We start from the raw sequence: 20,523 nt of genomic DNA on the forward strand, positions 1-20,523 counted from the left end.
TCTTCCTGGAAAAAAAGTATATATACAAATATATACATATATATTATACACACGTACATATATATAATTACCTAACATAAAACACATTGCATAGTAAAGAGTTATTTATGGGGCTGGAGCAGTAGTACAGAGGGTAGGGCATTTACCTCACACACAACAACACCAGGTTCAATCCCTGACAACCCATATGGTCCCCTGAGCCTGCCAGTAGTGATCCCTGAGCACAGACCCAGAAGCAAGCCATAAACACCACGAGTATGACCCAAAAACAAAATAATAATGGTACTTAAAATGCAACAACAGAACGGTCCTACTGGTTTTCCACTGAGACAGAACCTTGCATTCAGACAGGTAGCATGTGAAGAGTCGGGCCAGTGTACTGATGAGTACTGGCAGCAGATTCTTCAGGTGTTCGGGTCTGACCTAGTCTGGACCAGGTGCTGTTCACGTCTTTACCAATGAAATGGTGTGTCAGATTTCAAAAGAGAGAACATTGGGAACGACATATCCATTCTGCAGAATTTGGTATGTGGGCAGCTGGACATGGCTGTCAAAGAGATCCGAGTAGAAGTCGTGAATAATCCTCTCCATTGCCTTTCTGGAGGATGTGATAGATCCACCGGGACGTCGGAGGGCAGTCATCTTGGTCTTGTAGTTGGCGAAGGACAGGCGAGCGTTGCGAATACTTTTCCCAGCTTCTGCTGCACTGGCCAACGCTGCTGCTCTTCTCTCTTTGAGGTCTTCCTTTATCGCATCTCTGCATAGCTTTGTGAGCTCGGACATTATCTTGTGGTTGCCTGAGGCTCGAGCCAAACCATGTCGACGAGAGTTTCCAAAGACAGGCGTCTGTTTGTGGCTTTCTCACTCTCAGCATTCTTCGCACAGACATGGAGGTGCTGAAACAGTCGATCGTATTCCTTGTCGATGTTGTCAAGGACAGCATCTTCCCACGTTGCTGCAGTAGTGCCAAAGAGCTCCCAGTTGGTGGTCATTCTGGGAGTTGCCTTCTTAGATTTAAATTTTGCAGACTTTTTTCACCGCTCTGTGACATAAAATTTCGCATGAAGGAGACGGTTGTCTGATCCCGTTTGGAATTTTGGGACAACAGCGACATCGGTCAGGCAAAACCTTCGATTGAATATGATGCGGTCAATTTCATTGTGGAACTGTCCACGGGGAGACTCCCATGTCCAGCGTTTAGATTCAGCCTTCTGGAACTGTGAGTTACCATGGATGGTCTTGGTCGACATAATGAACTCAGACAGTCTCTCACCCTGATAGTTCCATTATAGGCCATGTGTCCCAATGTGGAGTTCTTCAGGCGACATTCTCGAACCTATCTTGGCATTAAAATCACCAACAATGATCTTGTAGAAGGTGTGGTCTTCTTTACAGAACTTCTCCAGTTCCATGTAGAATCTCTCAATTTCTTCTTCATCGTAGTTGGAAGTTGGTGCATAGACAATGAAATAGAAACTGCAGGCGGTGAGCCACATCTATTCAAGCATAATCGTCCAATTAGGGTTGTTAGGCCTTCAAATGAATCGATGCTCATGGCCAAGTGTGTGTTGACAAGGACACCAACACCACCAACGCCTCTGTTGTCGCATGTTCCGAGGAACAATTCTTCTCCAGTGTTGAAAATGGCATGATGTGATTGATGTCTCGTTTCAGTCAGACCAATGATGTCGTACTTGATCTTCTGCGATTGCACCATCAGATCCTCGATGGATGCTTCTGATGCCAGTGTCCGTGCATTGAAAGTACAATAATTTTAGTCTTTCTTCGTTTTGGCAGTCTGTTTGTCCCTGAGAATTTTTTCAGCCTCTCTTTGCTCATCTTTCTTAACGCTGCGGTATTGGGGGCTCTTTCAGTTACAGGTGAATGAGGCCAATTGTTGTTACTGTTGTTGGCATATTGAATACATGACGGGTAGCTTGCTAGGCTCTGCCGGGCGGTCAGGATACTCTCGGTAGCTTGCCAGGCTCTCAGAGAGGGACGGAGGCTTTTAGGGCGGCCTCCAATCACCCTTAGAGGTGTTACTATGGTTCACACCAAATTTGAACCCTATCAAATATGGTGCAGGAATAATAGGTATTAAGTGTTTGATGGTGTGTAGCGCGGTCCTGAGAGCGGCCTGGAGTGTGACGGTGGCTGGGTAGTGGATGTAGTGAGGGTCGGCCAGTGAGGTATTTATCTGGCTTGGGTAGGGTGGGGCATCTGGGTTGGAACCCTCCCTCAGATGCCAGAGATTGGAGGAGGCAGACAGAGGATCTTGTTTCCAGGTTGTACAAGAAGGGAGACATCCACGACATCAGCAACTATCACCCAATCTGCCTGCTGTCTGTCATCTACAAGTTGTTCACTCGTGTCATCCTGAATAGAATAGGCAGAACACTAAACGAAGAACTATGCGAGCAAGCCGGGTTCCGAAGGGGATTCAGCACGATAGACCATATCCACACAGTGACCAAACTCATTGAAGTTTCGCGAGAGTTCAAGATGCCGCTCTGTCTAATGTTCGACTTAAAGAAGGCCTTTGATTCTGTTGAGACTGAAGCGGTCATTAAAGCCCTGGCCAAACAGGGCATTCAAACTCAGTATATCAAAATCCTCCGTGAGCTGTATTGTGGATTCACCACCAGGATCTCACCATTCTATAAGGAAGTGATCACTGATGTAAAGAGAGGGGTGTGGCAGAGTGATACCAATTCACCGAAACTTTTCAGTGATGCCCTCGAGAACATTATGCAACGACTTAAATGGGAAGGAATGGGAGTGAAGATAGACGGTCAGCAATTATACCACCTCAGCTTCGCTGATGACATCGTTCTCATAACACCAAACATTAGCCAAGTGGCACAAATGTTGGCCGACTTCGGCCATGAGTGTGGAAAGGTCGGATTGCAGCTGAATCTCAACAAGATGATGTTCATGAAAAACGAACTGGTCCCTGAAGCTCCATTTGCTCTCAATGGAACAAACATCTCCAAATGCAGCAGTTATGTGTACCTGGGTCAAGAAATCAACATGAGGGGGGACTTGGTGCCAGAACTGCGCAGGAGGAAGAGAGCAGTGTGGAATGCATTCAAGAGCGTCAAAGAAGTGGTTAAGAGAATGAAGAATCTCCGACTCCAGGCACATCTTTTCGATTCCACCGTTCTTCCTGCACTAACATATGCCTCAGGGACCTGGGCCCTATGCAAATAGGATGAGAATGCTATTAGGGTATCCCAAAGAGGAATAGAAAGAGCTATGCTGGGAATATCATGTCTCACTCAATTCCAGAGAAGGGATCTGGAGTTCTGACCTCCGTCAACGGTCAGAAATCAGGGATGCTGTCTCGTTTGCCAAGGCATCAAAAATCAAATGCGATTCAGAGATGACCGCTGGACTATAGCTGTTACTGATTGGATTCCACGGAACGTCAGAAGACCTCGTGCCCGCCCACCAACTAGATGATCAGATTTCTTCGTCAAATCCCTGAATGAACGATTTGAGGCTCTTCCTGTTCCTGGAGCAAGCAGATATCATTGGGCTGCACTAGCACACGACAGGGACGAATGGAGACGTTACTGGTGTCCGCTAGAGCAAACCGAAGATCAACGGGACTACAAGTGAAGTGATACTTAAAATGCACAGTCAAATCATGAGACTGAAAAATATAGTAAGGAGTATCCAGATATTACTGAAATGCTTATTCAAAACATTTTTTTTGTGTAAGAACAATCTTAAGAACCAAATAGCTGCATTACCTTCAGTCCATGTTCTAAATTTTACTGTGTTTAGGACTAATTTTAAACTAAAGCAAGATTTATATCCACCTAGAACACAAACAGTATAATACAGTAATATCTAAAATCTAATAAAATATGTAGTAATGAAATTTGGGTCAAAGAGATAGTACAGTGAGTAAAGCACTTGAGAATCAGATTATTACTCTAGTACAGTTTCTATGTGATCTTGGGTAGTTGTTTATGTTTGAACTTCAAGTTTTCTCATGTGGTAAATGAGAAATTATATATGTAATGATATATAATTATAAACTGTAAGGATACATATATGTATGCTTACACAGACCCTTGTATAAATTTACTATTTGTCAAAGGGATCCTGGCATTTGTGACATCAATTAGCCTGAAAGACATGATGCTAAGTGAAATAAGCCAGATACTGAAATACAAAACCTGCATGATCTCACTAAAAAGTGGATTATCCAAAAAATGGCATACATAGAAGCAGAGTAAAATGATGGCTACCAGAAGTCGGAATGTATGGAAAATAGGGAAATATTAGCCAAAGGGTACAAAATTACAGTTACATAGGACAAACTAAGTCTGGGAATCTACTGCACAGCAAGAGGACTATAGTTACAAACACTGTACTGAATATACTGGGAAGGTGCTTAGAGAGGAATATCAGAAACTCCCACTACACACATCTCCCCTACCAATCCCACAAATAGACACACACAAGATAACTATATAAAGAGTGGGATTTGGTCACTTGCTTGACTGTAGTATATAAAAACACCATAAGGTTATATATATATATATATCTAAAATACAATTTTTATTTTAAAACTTATTTTTAAAAATGCATCTCATAGGAGGCAAATTGGAGAGGAGGGGTGGGGTACTGGTAGAGAGAAGTGGAAACTGGTGAAGGGATTTGTGTTGAAACATTGTATGCCTGAAACTCAATCATGAATAACGGTAATTTCATAGTGACTAATTTTTTTAAAAGGGAAAAATTTAAAAATAAAAGCTTTAAAAAATTTCATCACAGGATTATTCACAATAGCCAAGATCTGGAAAACCCCTAAACACCTCTGGAAAGATAACTGCATAAAAAGATGTATTACATGTACATGGTGGAATCCTACAATTAGCTGTAAAAGTGACAAAATTTTTCCATTTATAAGAACAGACTGAAGTTGAGGGTGGTCTCAGTGAAATAAATGAGATAGAGAAAGACAAACAACATATGAATTCACTCATATGTGGCAAATAAATAAATGAACAGCAACAACAACAAAACCAAAAATGAACTCTCTTACCATAGGCTCAAAAATATTTACCAAAAGGGAAGAGTTTATGGGTGTGATAAAAATCACATAACTGCTGCAGGTGGAAACTAGAATTCTGGGGAGGAAATCAATGTACGTGTATAGGGATTTATAAAGGCTGTACACCTGAAACCTATATTTTTTTTTGCTTTTTGGGTCACACCTGGCAATGTACAGGGGTTACTCCTGGCTCATGCACTCAGGAATTACTCCTGGCGGTGCTCGGGGGACCATATGGGATTCTGGGAATCAAACCCGGGTCGGCCGCATGCAAGGCAAACACCCTACCTGCTTGCTATTGCTCTAGCCTCCTAAAACCTATATGTTTTGTTCTGTTTTGTTGTTGTGTTTTGTTTGTTTGTTTTCGGAGTGGCCACACCTGGCAGTCCACAGGAGTTACACCTGGCTCTGTGCTCAGGATCACTCCTGGCAGGTGTACCAGGGATCAAATCCAGGTTGGCTGCATGAAAGACAAGCACCCTACCCACTGTACTATCTCTCTGGCCCAAACCCTATATAATGTTGTAAGTCAGTGTTTTAAAAGTATGTGGCCCCCAAAGAGAAAATGGGTTATTTTAAGGAATAAAAATGTAACATCCATCCTTACACAGTCAAGTTGTAGCAGTCATAGAATAATGAGAATTAATAAACTATTTACTACATAGTACCACATGGATGAATTCTTCAAACACTACTGAGTGAAGAGAGACAGATACATAAAAGGGAAAATTGCATAATCCAGAGTTCAAAAACATGCTAATCTATGCTGTTAGAAGGATAATGGTTTGTAGTGGCACTCTGCTGAACTACACACATTTCCCTTTGGGTTAATTCCTCAGAGCTGGCATGGCTATTGGCTGACTGCCCTTAACTGTCAGTCTGCCCCAGGAGTTAATCAGCCTTGACTACAGAAAGCCCCTTTTCTTAAGGTTATTCTTTCTTCCTTATGTTAATCCAAACTCAATGCTGTTTTATGTGAGAGTACTGAGGCCCAATATCCTTGTTCCAATTAACAACGCTGTAGGGCTGTCTCGGCTTCAAAGTACTTTGTGGGGTCAGTTGAGGCCTCTGTAGTGGCTAAACTGCAACCTACCCAAATCCCTCTCCCTCATCCTCTTTCACCGACCCTTAAGTGTTGACCTAAAAACAATTTTCATGAAAAATTTTCCTGTGAGAATTTACCATCTCAGTGTCTACCCCCCAAAAAAACAGACCTGCAACATGACTGATTGCTCTTTGGGGATGTAGAACAATACAGGGGCTTATGAACTACTAGAACTATTCCATTTTGAGATGTTTACAGGTTATAAAAAATACATACATTTTGTGAAAAGAAAAATAAAAATGGAACTCTTTATGTATGCATGTTTTACTGCAAAAAAATTTTTTAAAGAAGAAAAACGTCATTCTAAGAGGAAGAAAGAAGCCTAAAGCATGATTGTAATTCCAAACTTACTGTGTGGAAATTCATATATTAAAAGGATTATATAATCCAACTAAGTGCAGCTGATTTTTGTTTTTTGCAGTAGTTCCAATCTACAAAATCACCTAAAACACTGAATCATTGCTCCTAGAACACAGTAATACACTTCTGTTAGGTCTCAAGTCACAGTATTTTGATTGAATGATAAATACAAATCCTTGCTTTCTGTAGTTTGCGTTCAACACTAATTCATTAACGCTGAACTCAGGGCTAACAGTATATAGCTCAGGCCCGAAGGAAGGTTATTTAACACATGAATTTGCTCTATAAGATATATCAAAGCCTTCTTGTACTCAAGAACACTAAGTAGCACTTGAGCAATGTATTTGGGGACCAGGTTAAACAGTGAGATCACCTATAAAACAAAACAGAAAAATGCACAAAAAACATTAGACTATGAAATGGACACTTATGAGAGCTGAAACAAGAAGGCAGAATGGGAATGTTTGTAGAACAACTTAAATGTTTTGCCACTCTGTAATTATTTCTGAATGATTATCACAGTACCACAACGATTAATTCTACAGTTACAAATAAATTTCTGCCAATAAGAAAATTTACAAATAATGGAGTCTGTGAAAAATAAGGATAAACTTAATTCCAGAGACATATACCATAATAGACACCCTGAAATGTTCCTGACATAACTGATTTTACTTTGAGAAAATATTTAAAAGAAAAATTATGTAAAAATCCTCAACACACACAAAATATGTTTCATGCCATCTCATACTAATGAGAATATCATATATCAAAAAGTCTGAAATGAGCCAATGTTGGTGGGGATATGGTGAAAAATAAACCCTCACTCACTAATCACTGTTGTATCACTGTCATCCCGTTGTTCATCAATTTGCTTGAGAGGGCGCCAGTAACGTCTCCATTCGTCCTAGCCCTGAGATTTTAGCAGCCTCTCTTTACTTGTCCTTCATAATGTTGCCACATTGGAGGCTCTTTCAGGGTCAGGGGAATGAGACCCATCATTGTTACTGTTTTTGGCACACCGAATATGCCACGGGGACTTGCTAGGCTCTACCTTGCGAGCAGGATACTCTTGGTAGTTTGCCGGGTTTTCTGAGAGGGAGAACTAGATAATAAGAGGCCGTGCCCTTCCAGGAGCTTTGTTTTATAGTCTCTGGATCTTGGCCATTGATGGCATTACATCACTCCGGCAGTAATTTGTGGGTATGACTGCCCAGCTACTGGAAAAAGGGGGATCTGGGTAGAGGAGGCCCAGTCCCGATCTGAGCAGGCTTGGAGATCTTGGCCGTGGGTCCCACACACCTGGGTTCCTCTGCCAGTTCCTTTATGCATGAGGCTCGTCCGAGCATGTGGAGAGTGGCCTTGAGCATGGCTGTGGCTGGGTTCTAGAGATCTTCAGCTGCCGGGGCTCTGCTCAGGTGGGGAGGGAAACTCAACTCGCTCCCCTCCAAGGGGCCCCAGTGAAGAGAGCCAGGGGAGGGGGCAGGAGACTGCCATTCACTAATAGTGATAATTATTTCTGGTTCATCCTCTATAGAGAGCAATATGGAGATTTCTCAAAAAAAAAATAAGACTAACTCCCATACTACCCAGCAGTACCACTTCTTTGCATCTACCTCTGGAACACAAAAACATTAATTCAAAAAGGATATATGCATATCATTTTCCTGTGTTTGTTGCTGCATACAATATTGTGTACAATAGCCAAGGTATGGAAAAAGCCCCAAATGCCCAACTACAGACGTACAGATTAAGAAGTTAAAGAAGGAAATAGTATGAAGCTTGTAAGAAAGAGGAAAACCATGCAATTTGCTTCTACATGCATAAAATTGGAAGGTCTCATGATGAGTGAAGTCAGAAGAAAGGGTATATATACAGAATAATCTCTATCAGATGTGGAATTTAATGGATACAGCATGGGAGCAATAAATGATCAAAAGTCACAGAACTGGAGGGGCCCTTCTACAGAAGTGTTTACAGAGGGAAGGGAGAGGGAGTTAAAAAGAAGGGAAGTGGGAACACTGGTGGTGGGCCTAGTGTAGGAATAATGTACAATGCATGACAACATCATTAATAGTAATGTAAATCACAGGACCTCAAGATTTTTAAAAAATTAAAATTCACCTACCCAATAAAGAGAAAAACTATTTAAGCTTTCAAAAATGTATCTCCTCTACCAATTTTCCACAATAGAAAGATTTGAAGATAAAAGACCTTATAATTTTAAGGAACTCTTAATCCCTAAACACCATCCTTTGAGAGGAAATTTGTTACAAATTATGTATTTATATTTTGTTGCTTCTGTAAGCAACTGCCACAAACAATGGCATAAAAAACAAAAACTTCTGTGTTGGTTAGTTCTGTGAGTTAGACACACCACATAAGTCTCACTAGGTTAAAATCAAGGTGATAGGATGGTTAAATTCCTTCAGGAGTTCTGGAATCTGCTTCCTGTGTTTCCAGCTTCTAGAGGTCTCCAAAAATCCTTAACTTGTAGATTTTCCCCTTAATCATCAAAGCCAGCAGTGCCACGTCTCTATTCCATGATCACATCTTCCTATGATCATAATTAGAAAATTTCTCTTATCATAAGCACCTGATAATGTTTAGCACACCTAGATAATCTACCCATTCTCAAATTCTTAAGTAAATCATATAAACAAAATCCCTTTGTCATTTGAGGTAACATATTAGAGACCAACTGTCCTGGTGGGGCCATTAATCATCCTATCACAAACTAGTTTATGAGAGAAACCAATTTCACACATCTCCTAAAGAAGTAAAGCCAGACCTGGAGAAAGTGTACAGAGAGTAAGTCTTACATGCTGCTGACTCAGGTTCCATCCCAGGACCTCATTGGTCCCTTAGGCCCATCAGGAGTGGTCCCTGGGCACAAAGCCAGGATTAAGCCCTGACAACCACTAGGTGTATGTAGTCCTCCCCCAATAAAAACAACGAAAAGCATAAGAAGTCAAAGAACTCACTAGGCAAATATTCCCCCCCATACACACACACTGCTTTTTTCTTCCGTATATGATACATGTTTTTCCTTGAAGCTAACTGCTTTTCAAGGTAATTGAATCTTGGAAGTTACATGAAGGTAAACTGTTTCTATTTGATATTATTTTATTAAAGCATTTACTAAAGTGAATTGTAGCAAGTAAGTTGACTTCACCAGGCACAAAATTGTTCTTATTAATTGTCATTACTTACAGATTAGAGTAACAAATTTTGGCTACTATAATTCCATATAGGTGAACCACAGCAGTAAAAGTTTAAGATCAGAAATGCTTGTATACTAGGCAAAATTGCTGTAGCATTGCTGTCTAACAACCAGCCTCAAATTCTCTTTCATAGGTCTATCAAATGACTTTGCAAAAATCAACTGGTGCCTGGTAAGTTTAGTGGTGTGTTAGTTTGCTTGAGTTGCTCACTATCTGTCTGTCATTCTGTCTCCTTCCTCATTGTGCAACATGCTCAAGACATGCTCTTTAGAAGGAGGATGAAAGAAACATAAGAGTACAGTAAGAACATTTACAGCTTTTGGTTAAAGTTGACAAACTTTACATCTTTGCACCTACTACTGATGAAACCAAAAGACATGGTTTGGGGTCAAATTAAGAGGCAGAAAAGTATTTACCTCTACCATGATCAGGATATGATGGGAAAAAGTTTTAGTAATTAATTTTCCCTACTATATGGGAATTTGTGGCCATGAGACCTCTTTATTTTTATTTATTATTTTTCCCAAATGGCAGAACCTACCCATGACATATTTAATATGCCAAAAACAGTAACAACAACATGCTCTTCGTGTTCCTGGAGCAAGCAGATGCCATTGGGCTACACTAGCATGCAACAGGGACAAATGAAGAAGTTACTGGCGCCCGCTCAAGGAAATCAATGAACAACGGGATGACAGTGACAGTGACACAGTGATACTGTATGGGAATAGAGTACAACAGAGTTCTTGGAGTGACAGGGCAAAGGTGAATGGAAAGAGCCAAATCTTATTCCATTTTACACCTCCAAACAGGTGCAAAGTCTGGAGTGACTTGTAAATTGGATGCATGTAGGAACTGATAGAAACATCAATTAACTAATCACACTGAGAAGTTATGTAATGCAGAAGACAACTCAAACTTTAAAAGCTAGTGAAGGCTTTTGTTCAGTGCATGAGTTTAGTTTGAACAAATGAGTTCCAATAAAAGCATTTGAAAGCATGAGTGTTGTTAGACTTCCATCTAGTGGCTACTAAGAGTCATTGTTTAATGATACATAAAACATGTTAAAGACAAAAATAAAAACAGCATACACACGCAAAGACACACACACACACACAACACACTGATACCTAAGACAGCTGTAGCCTAACAGTCAAATTTAATGCATTCAGGTTACAGGTTATATTTATTAAGGTTTCTTTCCTCTGAGATATGCTTAATACCGAGTTTCACTTACAGAAATAAATGCGCATTTATTAATGGATTTAATTCAACCATGCTCCTTTTCTCTTAATGAGCATAAACCCCTTTTGTGACTTTTCCATCTTATTACACTCCTCAGTGGTAGATAAGAAACCATAGTCAGCATGTGAGTTTGCTTCCTCTAATATTATCCAATCATGAAAGCAATACTGTTCATGACAAATGAACTGCAATTACTACTGTGAAATTCATTTCCATCACATGGCCTCTCAGCACTTTGCTGACACAATGTTACTCTAAAAGCCTAACAGCCGACTACCATATAATTATACACCATATAATTTTAAGTGTACAATTCAAGGTTCTTTACTACATTCACGGAAGAGTACAACCATCACAACTATTTCAAAACATTTTCACTGTCCCCAAAAGATAACATGTAACTATTCACACTCATTAGTAGTCATTTCTATTTCTCTTTTCTCAAGCCCAGGAAAATACTAATTTAGTTTCTATGTGAACTTTTATATTCTAAACATTTCATATAGGCAGAGCCGTACAATACATAGACTACTGCTGTTACAGGTCACTCATCTCTTTAATTTGAATACATAAAACATGTTTTCAAGGTTCATCATGGCACTGTGTATTTGTACTTTCTTCTAGTACAAAAGGTAATAGAAGAAAATATTTTTCTATACTAGAATAAAATACTAGTATATAATAAAATATAGCTAAAAATTATATCCATTGTTGTATTTCCAACATTTTGTTTATTCATTGAAAGTTGCTGAGCATATGGTTTAACTTTTTCTTTGTTATGAATAATGCTGGTATGAATATTTGTATAATATAGATTTATGTATTTTTGAAACAATACCTGAAAGTGATTGAGGGTTACTTCCAGTGGTGCTCAAGAGATCATGTAGCATCAGGGATCAAACCTGGGCCTCTAGTATGCAAAAAATACACTGAGTCCATTGAGATATCTCTACAGCCTTGTGTACAATATTTAAAAACCTTTTGGTATATATAAATATACCAGAGGAGCTGGTCTATTATACTTTTGAATATTAAATTGAATATTATACGAATATTATATTGAATGTTATACATTATACTTTTGGATCACAGTATAATTCTATATTTAACATCTTGAGGCATTGCTAGGCTGTTTTCTAAGCTTCACATCACTTTCTAACCCCAATAGCAAAGTATGAGAGTTGCAAATTCTTTACATTTTCACCAACACTGTTATTGTCTTTTTTATTTTTATCATCATAATGTGGGTGAAGTGCCTTCTCTTTGTACATTTTTCTTTAACTTTTAACATACTTTTTAATATTTTACTAATAGCTTTTAGCATTATTTTATAATTGTAAATAATTTCAGGGGTATAGCTTTAACACCTACATAAATGTATAGAATTTACCACACTTACCACCAAAATTCCAGTGCTGTCCCATCACCAAAAATATGACAATTTTCTTCCCTCTCCTGTTCATGTTTTGGATGAATCAACACTGTCAAAATGACCACAGCAGGTAAAGCACTTGCCTTGTATGCAGCCAACCCAGGTTCAATCTCAAACATCCCATATGGTCCCCTGAGCACTGTCAGGAGCGACTAAAAATATGAGCTCACTATCCAAAACATTATATACAGTACCTGTGTAACCCCTATCAAAATTCCAATAGCATTCTCAAAGACTTAGAACAAACTATGAAAATATACTCATGCAATAAAAAAAATATTCAAAATAGCCAAAGAAATTCTGAGAAAAACAAAGGTGGGAGCCATTGCATTCCCTAACTTTTACACATTCACACAGGTAGTACAATTTGTTTCTTGCCATCTGGTGGTATCATTAATAGTGTTCCAGTTTGTCAGATGGCACCAAATTAAAGGGTAATATAAAATTTTGTCAACAATAGCTATTTCTTTTAATAGTCCATCCTATATGATATCCAAAATGCATAATGGTTTATACTGTACAACGAAATTTCCAAGTGTGAGTCACTGGTGGTCGGAACAATCATCAATGTGTTAAAACTACATTGTAAAGCTACAGTAATGAAAACAATGTGATACTAGAATAATAGACTTCCCTGCCAATGGAACAGAATTAAACACTCAGGCACAAAGATAGTTAATTAGTGATCAAGGATCTAATTGCATTAAGTGGAGGGTGAAAGCATCTTTAACAGTGGAATTGGAAAAACTGAATAGTCACATACAAAAAAAATTGAAATTAGACATTTATCTTATGAAATACACAAAAATCATTCAAAATGGACTAAGTGCTAGACCTGATTTGAAGCTATACCTTATTTTATAAAATTCATCATAAAATCATTGGCAGAACTCTCCTTTGTTCTGAGAAGTTATGAATGAAGTTCAGCATATAAACTTCAGAGGTATCTTCAATGATTTGACATAATTGGCAAAGTTAACAATTAAAAACAGTGAGGCAACGTTAAACTAGAAATATTTTGAATAGTAGAAGAAACTAGTATTGAAATATAAAAAACTATTTGTAAATAAAAGGAAACATTTGCACACCATTGGCCACTACTGAAAGGAATTGCTCGGCCTCTGTAAAACAGTACGGAGTCTTTTCAAAAAGTTAACTTAGCCCAGATGAAACAATTCACAGGGCAGAGGAAACATACTCAATGATCTCCTGCATATGTGGAATGTAAAATTAAGCAAAGAAATGAACAAAAGAAATATTTTGCCTATAAGACAAAATTAATGGTTATCAGAGGAAAGAGGGAAGATAGGAGGAAAAGTCAGGTAAAGGGGTTGATTACTTGCTAAATAATTTGAATGTTCAGGGGTAAACTTAAGTAGTATGTGCAGGCATTGATTTATAATGACCATACACAATGGTATAATGCAATTATATAATGGTATACTACTGAAATGTATAGAATGGAATAATGTAACATTTCTCACCTGGGGGTTATATGGCTCATCTGGGCCTCCAGGATATTCCAAGAGGCCTGCAAGTGAAAACCTGATAAATATGAGGGGGGTTGTCACAACATGAGATAAAGAGGTCAAGGGCGGGGGGCAGAAGAAGGAATCTAGGTCAGATGGGGACCAGAATCAGAAAAAATGATGAGTAATTCTGGTATAATGTATGTTACTACAATAAGAAATTTTTGAAATATTCCTCTCAAGTTTCTATGGTTTTTCTTAATATGAGCATTTTCCTGCCTCTTTCTTCTAATGATAACAAGTAATACCTATTTGTTGTCTGCCGAGAGAACTATACATCTTTTGAGTCAAGTGAATACATTAACTATTTGGAAAGATAAGTATTTGTGTTGGAGTATTTGTATTTGTATACCTGGTTATACACAGGTCTACTCCTGGCTCTGTGCTCAGTGATCACTCCTGGAGGGACTCAGGAGACAATATGTAGTGCCATGATGGGAATGGAACTGTGATTGGTTGTGTGCAAATCAAGCAGTTGACCCCTGCATTATCTCAATGGACCCAGTATTTTTTTTTGGTTTTTGGGTCACAATTGGCAGTGCACAGGGGTTACTCCTGGCTCTGCACTCAGGAATTAACTCCTGGCGGTGCTCAGGGGACCATATGGGATGCTGGGGATCGAACCCAGGTCAGCCGCGTGCAAGGCAAATGCCCTATCCACTGTGCTATCGCTCCAGACCCAAGGACCCAGTATTTTTAAGAAGTAAAAACAATAACCAAATTGTGGCAGTGGCTTGGAATACAGAAAAAAAGGTGCTTTCTGGTTGAAATCAAAGTGTTAAATACTTGCAAAAAAGGAAACCAAGTGTACTCAAAGTTCAAGAACGAAAAATTAAATAAACTGTACTTTATACAGCTTGATATTAGAGAATGACAATGATACTAGAGAAGTGGCTTTCAAAACACTCTCTAAAAGTGAAATTTCTTCATTGTGACTGTGTTCTAACCCTACTGCACCTTATTTATATTCAACAAATTCACAACGGCATTTAACGCTTTAGTAAGTCTGTACTATATATTAAAGACTGAATTATAGGAAGAGAACTCAGAGCACAACTAGGACAACTAAGAAGAACCAAAGGGAAATAAAATATAAGTTGGACAAGATGGGCTTGAATTGAGCGAGTCATTTAAAGGTATATTTTTTCATTAACTATATTGGAGGAAGCCAGGGATAACTCAATGGTACAGCACCTGCTTTACACGTGTGAGGCTGAGTTTCATCCCTGTCTCTGCGTTGTCAAGGTTTTGAGAGGATCAGGCTGACTCTTTTACAGGGCGCAGGGGGCAGGGGGTGGGCGCAGGTGACTTGCCTGTTTATTTCAGTGGTGAGCATCAGGGGTCAACCGCATGGCCAGCCCATCAGGACCCACCTGGAAGCCCTGGCATTATCATCAGATGAGGGTGGTAAATCATAATCATTGTGGGTTCCTTCTGAGCTTGCATGAAACAGAGCTACTCTGTCTGGAACACTGGCATGTCTGCTTCCCATTCTGGATATTATATGCTCATTTACCTTTTGACATAGCAATTTAGACTTTTTGACATATTTTTGATTCTGCGTTAGGCGACAGAAAGGACTGAGCCTGGACTGACTACTGGGCTGACTCAGGGTGCAGTGGATATTTCCCAGGGTCACTCCGCTGGATATGCCGTATTGCTTTTGCCTGCCCTAAGTTTGACTTCAGTTTTTCTCATGCTCTTTACTGTTGTTTTCCAATAAAGTTACATGGTTGTAGAGAAAGTATCATTATTTTATGTACTAACCGTTTCTTCCCTTTAAGTTTTAAATGGGTGTCCCGGAGTCCCGGCTCCCGCCAGCAAGGAGTGGCCACTCTCTCAGAATTTCTAGTCCATGGCAAAGCTCAAGGAAATGTTTCCCTTGGTAACAATATGGAGGCGGCGGGGCGACTGGGATCCCTGTGACTGTGGTGGCTGAGGAGAGAAGCACAGCCCGACTGGCTCCGGGAGAGCAGGAAGGGGACGGCACTGGGTGGGTGGGAATCAGTGGGGCTGGGCTGGAGACAGGTCTGAGGCGGGCTCAGTCCGGGTGTTACAGAACCACAGCCTGCGGGGGCGCGGCTCCACCCTCCATTCTATTTCTCAAGTGGAATCTAGGAAACCGAAGGGGAATTTGCAGAAACTGCATCTTTCTCCTCCAGAGGTAAAGCCGAAACAAGGCGAGAGCAAGCAAACGCTGCGGCCAGGCGCTCGGCACTAAACTCTTTGCTTGCCACGGACTCTTCAGCAAGCCGAACTGCGGAGCAGGTCGCGCCACTTTCTGGGGCTGTGTGGTGACTTCCGCCATGGATCCCCGCGGCTCTGACCCCTGACCCTGTCCTCTGACATGCGCACACGCGGTCCCTCCCACCCCATATATAAGACGCGCGCACCCATTGCGGCTCCTCACGAGCCCTTCACCGTGCAAGGCCCAGCCAGTCGCCTGCTGCGCGCTGCTCAGTGCCTCAGATTCGCTGCATCTCAGGTGTCCCCGGGCCACCGCCATGTCAGGTGTGCTGCCAGTGCCACTGTCCTCTGTGTACCAGAGCCTCGCCGCTGATTGCGAGGACGCCATCAACACGCAAATCAACCTAGAGCTCTGCACCGCCTACGTGTACCTGTCCATGAGCTACTACTTCGACAGGGAGGACGTGGGCCTGAAGCGCTTCTCCCGCTACTTCCGGGAGCTGTTCCGAGAGCTGTTCGAGCAAGCCGAGAAGCTGATGCAGCTGCAGAACCAGCGGGGCGCTCAGCTGTGCTTCTACGACGTCCAGAAGCCCCACAAAGACGGCTGGGAGGACGGCCTGAACGCCATGGACTTTGCCTTGATTCTGCACAAGCTCATCAATGACGGCCTGCACGATCTGTACAAGCTGGCCACCGATATGCAGGACGGCAGCCTGTGCTCCTACCTGGAGAATCACGTCCTGCCTCAGCAAGACCAGTGTCTCAAGGAATTGGCAGATCTTGTCTAGCCACCCTGCCTATGATGGGGGCCTGAAACGAGTACCTCTTTGACAATATGACCCTGCGTGATGGTGACAACAGGGACTGAATCTTGACTGCTTTCCTCATTGATTGGTGTTTTAGGGGACTTCCCTGGTCAATTTTCTGGACATGCTTGTTGCAGTTTTGCTTGTGCAAAACTTCTGAGTTTCACACTTTCTTCCAATAAAGTTATTTGTCTCCAAAATAAATTTCACTGATTGTTGGGCAAACTCTTCCCTTTACTTTCAAGTTTTAAAATTTATATCCTGGGAGTCAACCATACCCACATACCCAATCATCAGGGAGCTTAGTATCCCTGGGGAAGAGTGAGATTATATATGGGTCTCTGGAAAGCACTAGTATAGGAGACAGTAATATCACAGCAGTTAGGGCATTTACCTTGCACACGGCTGACCTAGATTGGATCCCTGACATCCTATACGGTCTCCTGAGAGTCTGCTAGGACTGATCCCAGATCACTGAGCCAGGAGTAAGCCCTGGTACTGTGCGTGACCAAAAAAAAAAAAGGAAAATAAAAGAAAGAACAGTGTAACCTTCCTTTGGAGACAAAAATGTAATGTGTGTAGGTAGTCTGGGATCCTGGTAAATGTGTGGGCCTGTGCATAGAATGGAAGTGAAAATTTGTTACAGAAAAATTAAATTGTAGTTATCTGTGGAAAATAATTGAAAAGACCTGATTGGGTGTGGATTAATTTAAATGGGTCCAAAGTAAAGGGAGAGTTCCTAGGTGGGGTCCAACGCCCCACTCAGAAAATTCCTGTATAGATCTAAGAGCATCATGGGATGTAAGCCAAACACCCTTACTACCAAATAAGTCTGTGTAATAGAAGTTGAAGAAAAATTTAGTAAAATCACCTGTGTAACTGTAAGTCAGCTTGCTTTTCCCAAAAATTTAAAAGCAGCTTCCTAAGGTACATGCTGGATTTGCACATTTCCATTGCAAAATATCCAAATAATATTTGTTTCCATTTGACTACACCAATTGTTTCACTAAGGAAACCTTACACTAATGGCATCCCCAGTCCTAAATTATTGTAACAAAAAAACAGAAAAAATACTAGATCAAAGCTTGCAATACTAGGTCACACTTGCAATAGTGAATATAAAGTAGATGCATCTCTGTGGATGTTAAGCCTGTGACTCTTTCTGCCTTAACAAATGTTGGATGTAGGGGGAGTTAAGGCTCTAGACTAGTTAGGTAAAAAATAGGCAGTCCACGTGAGAGATAAAGTGACACTGGTGGCTGGAAATGGAATAGTGACTCAGAAAATAGAGACAGACAAATTCCAGATAAATTGAACAAGTTGACAAGATTTTCTCATGAGTCAGAGGTAAGGAGAGATAAGTGAGCATAATGTATTGCTGTTCACTGCTCTAGAGATGTTTGCAAGGGGGACACAGAGTGGGAAAGCTATGTCACGTGAAATATGAAGTGTACATGAAAAACATCAGTGAAATTGCCATACAGGGAAGCCAGAAAAATGAATCAGTTCACTCAGGTTTAGATGTCAATTAGAAAATGCATATCGGAGACATCATTCAGATGGTTGTCATAGAACTAGAGATAATATGACACAACAGCCATAAACCTGGGGAAGTTCACATTCAGAGAAGGATTTGAGGTACTAATCATTATTACCTCACTGCAGTCTGCGATTCCCAGTATCTGCTCAGAATCTACCTCAAAATCAGTGTGTTCCCTACTTCAATATGGCCTGTAGTTTCTCCTTTCAAGATGATGAGAGGAGTTGGCCTATTCCTTTGTCTTCATGACTTAGAAATACATTATTTTCCAGTAAAATGAAGATTCCTTCAGGAAATGGTGGACTTCCCCCCACTCCCTGTTCCCCTTTCCAAATAATCTGTTTCAATCAATTCTCTTTTTGACCAGGTGAAATATGTACTAATGTAAACTATAAGATTGTTCATGTCTGACCGCATTATACTTGGTGATACCTTCTCTGAATGTAGACTAGAGACTGAACACAGTGGCCACTCAACACCTCTATTGTGAACCACAACACTTAATTAGAGAGAGAGAACAAAAGGAAATGTCCTGCCACAGTGGCAGGGTGGGGTGGGGGGAGATGGGAACGGGGAGGGTAGGAGGGATGCTGGGTTTACCGGTGGTGGAGAATGGGCACTGGTGAAGGGATGGGTCCTCAAACTTTGTATGGGGAAAACATGAGCACAAAAATGTATAAATCTGTAACTGTACCCTCACGGTGATTCACTAATTAAAAATAAATAAATTTAAAAAAAGATTGTTCATGTCTGGAAAGAAAAATACTCAGAGTAGTTCTGTTCTCTATGCAGTCTACAGAGGTTGAAGACAAACATTTGCAGAATTTGTTCCTATAGTCAAAAACACATGGGTATCTTGAGACTTTTTAGAGCTTGCAGACTGCTATGTACATTTACTAAAATATGACAAGTTTAGCTACCCAGTACCTATTCTTAAAAATAATGATTTGTGGTCACATGAGTTTCAATTCTAGAAAATACTATTTTCCCTTTTCCTTTTTGTAGTCTTGGTCTTTTTGTTATTTCTTTCTCTGCCTACTGGAGATTATCTACTGTCTCTGATATTGCCTCAGGTTTTATATAGGTATACTGACAAAGCAATTAGCTGTTCTAGATTTAAGGAAAGACAGGGTGAATACTTCTAACATCTATAGATGAAAATTGGATAATGACTGAGGTTTCTGCTTACAACTGTATTTTAGAGAGGCAGGAGTTTTTCCTTGTTTTTCTGCTCTAAAAAATGTATTTTCATACAGCTGTTCACAATAATGGATTACATCCAATATTTCGACACCAATCCCACCACCATTACACCTTCCCACCATCATTATTTTGAATTTTCCAACCACCACTCAAACCTGCCGAAAAGGCATGTGCTAGATAACTTATTTTGTATTGCTTGTTATGAATAGCATAAGATGTCATGCGGCCACTAGAACGGCCATGCGCTCCTGTGATTCTAAAATTTTAGATAATTAGGGTCTGGAGAAATCTCTGCAGTGAGCTTCTCGGTTCTGAGATTCTCTTGTTTGTCTGTGGATTATAGCCATTAAGGAGCTTAAATAGCAGCCAGAGGCAGTTTGTGAGCGTGACCTCCAGGGTCCCATAGGGATAAGAAGTACCAGCTCTTCCACTACCCCTTGAGGCCTGGAGTTTGCTTGCCAGCATTGAACCCGTGTACCTACACTTCTCATTGGGTTCTGGAAGTTGGTGGCCACCAGGGTTCTAAGGGGCCAGGTCAAGGGATGAAGCTGCTCTTATCTGAGGCACCCTGGCCTGGCTTAAAGTCTGGAAGCATCTCTGCAGCAAGCTGCTCAGTTCCAAGATTCTTTTGTGTGTCAGTTTTTCCTTTTTAAGTAGTGGGCACTACTGTCAGGGGTTCTACCCAGTGTGTGCTGGCGATGAGTGCACCAGGGCCACACTTAGTGGTATTGGAGCTACCAGGGCTACACCTGACAGTGTTCAAGGGGCATGCCAGGGGTCAAACTTAGTCTTGTGCATGCTAGGGATGTGACTTACCAGTTGAA

The 20,523-nt window shown here is 40.6% G+C and overlaps 1 protein-coding gene across 1 annotated transcript; it reads left to right on the forward strand.

Annotated features, from left to right (window-relative positions):
- Positions 1–16,467: 16,467 nt before the first annotated feature.
- On the forward strand, positions 16,468–16,938 carry LOC101554236 (ferritin heavy chain-like). The gene has a single exon (XM_012933706.2). It carries the CDS (start codon positions 16,468–16,470, stop codon positions 16,936–16,938), a length of 471 nt encoding a protein of 156 aa, XP_012789160.2.
- The last annotated feature ends 3,585 nt before the right edge of the window (positions 16,939–20,523 follow it).

Source organism: Sorex araneus, chromosome X, assembly GCF_027595985.1.
Source record: "Sorex araneus isolate mSorAra2 chromosome X, mSorAra2.pri, whole genome shotgun sequence".
Lineage (NCBI taxonomy): Eukaryota > Metazoa > Chordata > Mammalia > Eulipotyphla > Soricidae > Sorex > Sorex araneus.

Coding starts and splice junctions, on each gene's coding strand:
- LOC101554236 (XM_012933706.2), top strand. CDS start 16,468: ATGTCAGGTGTGCTGCCAGTGCCACTGTCCTCTGTGTACCAGAGCCTC.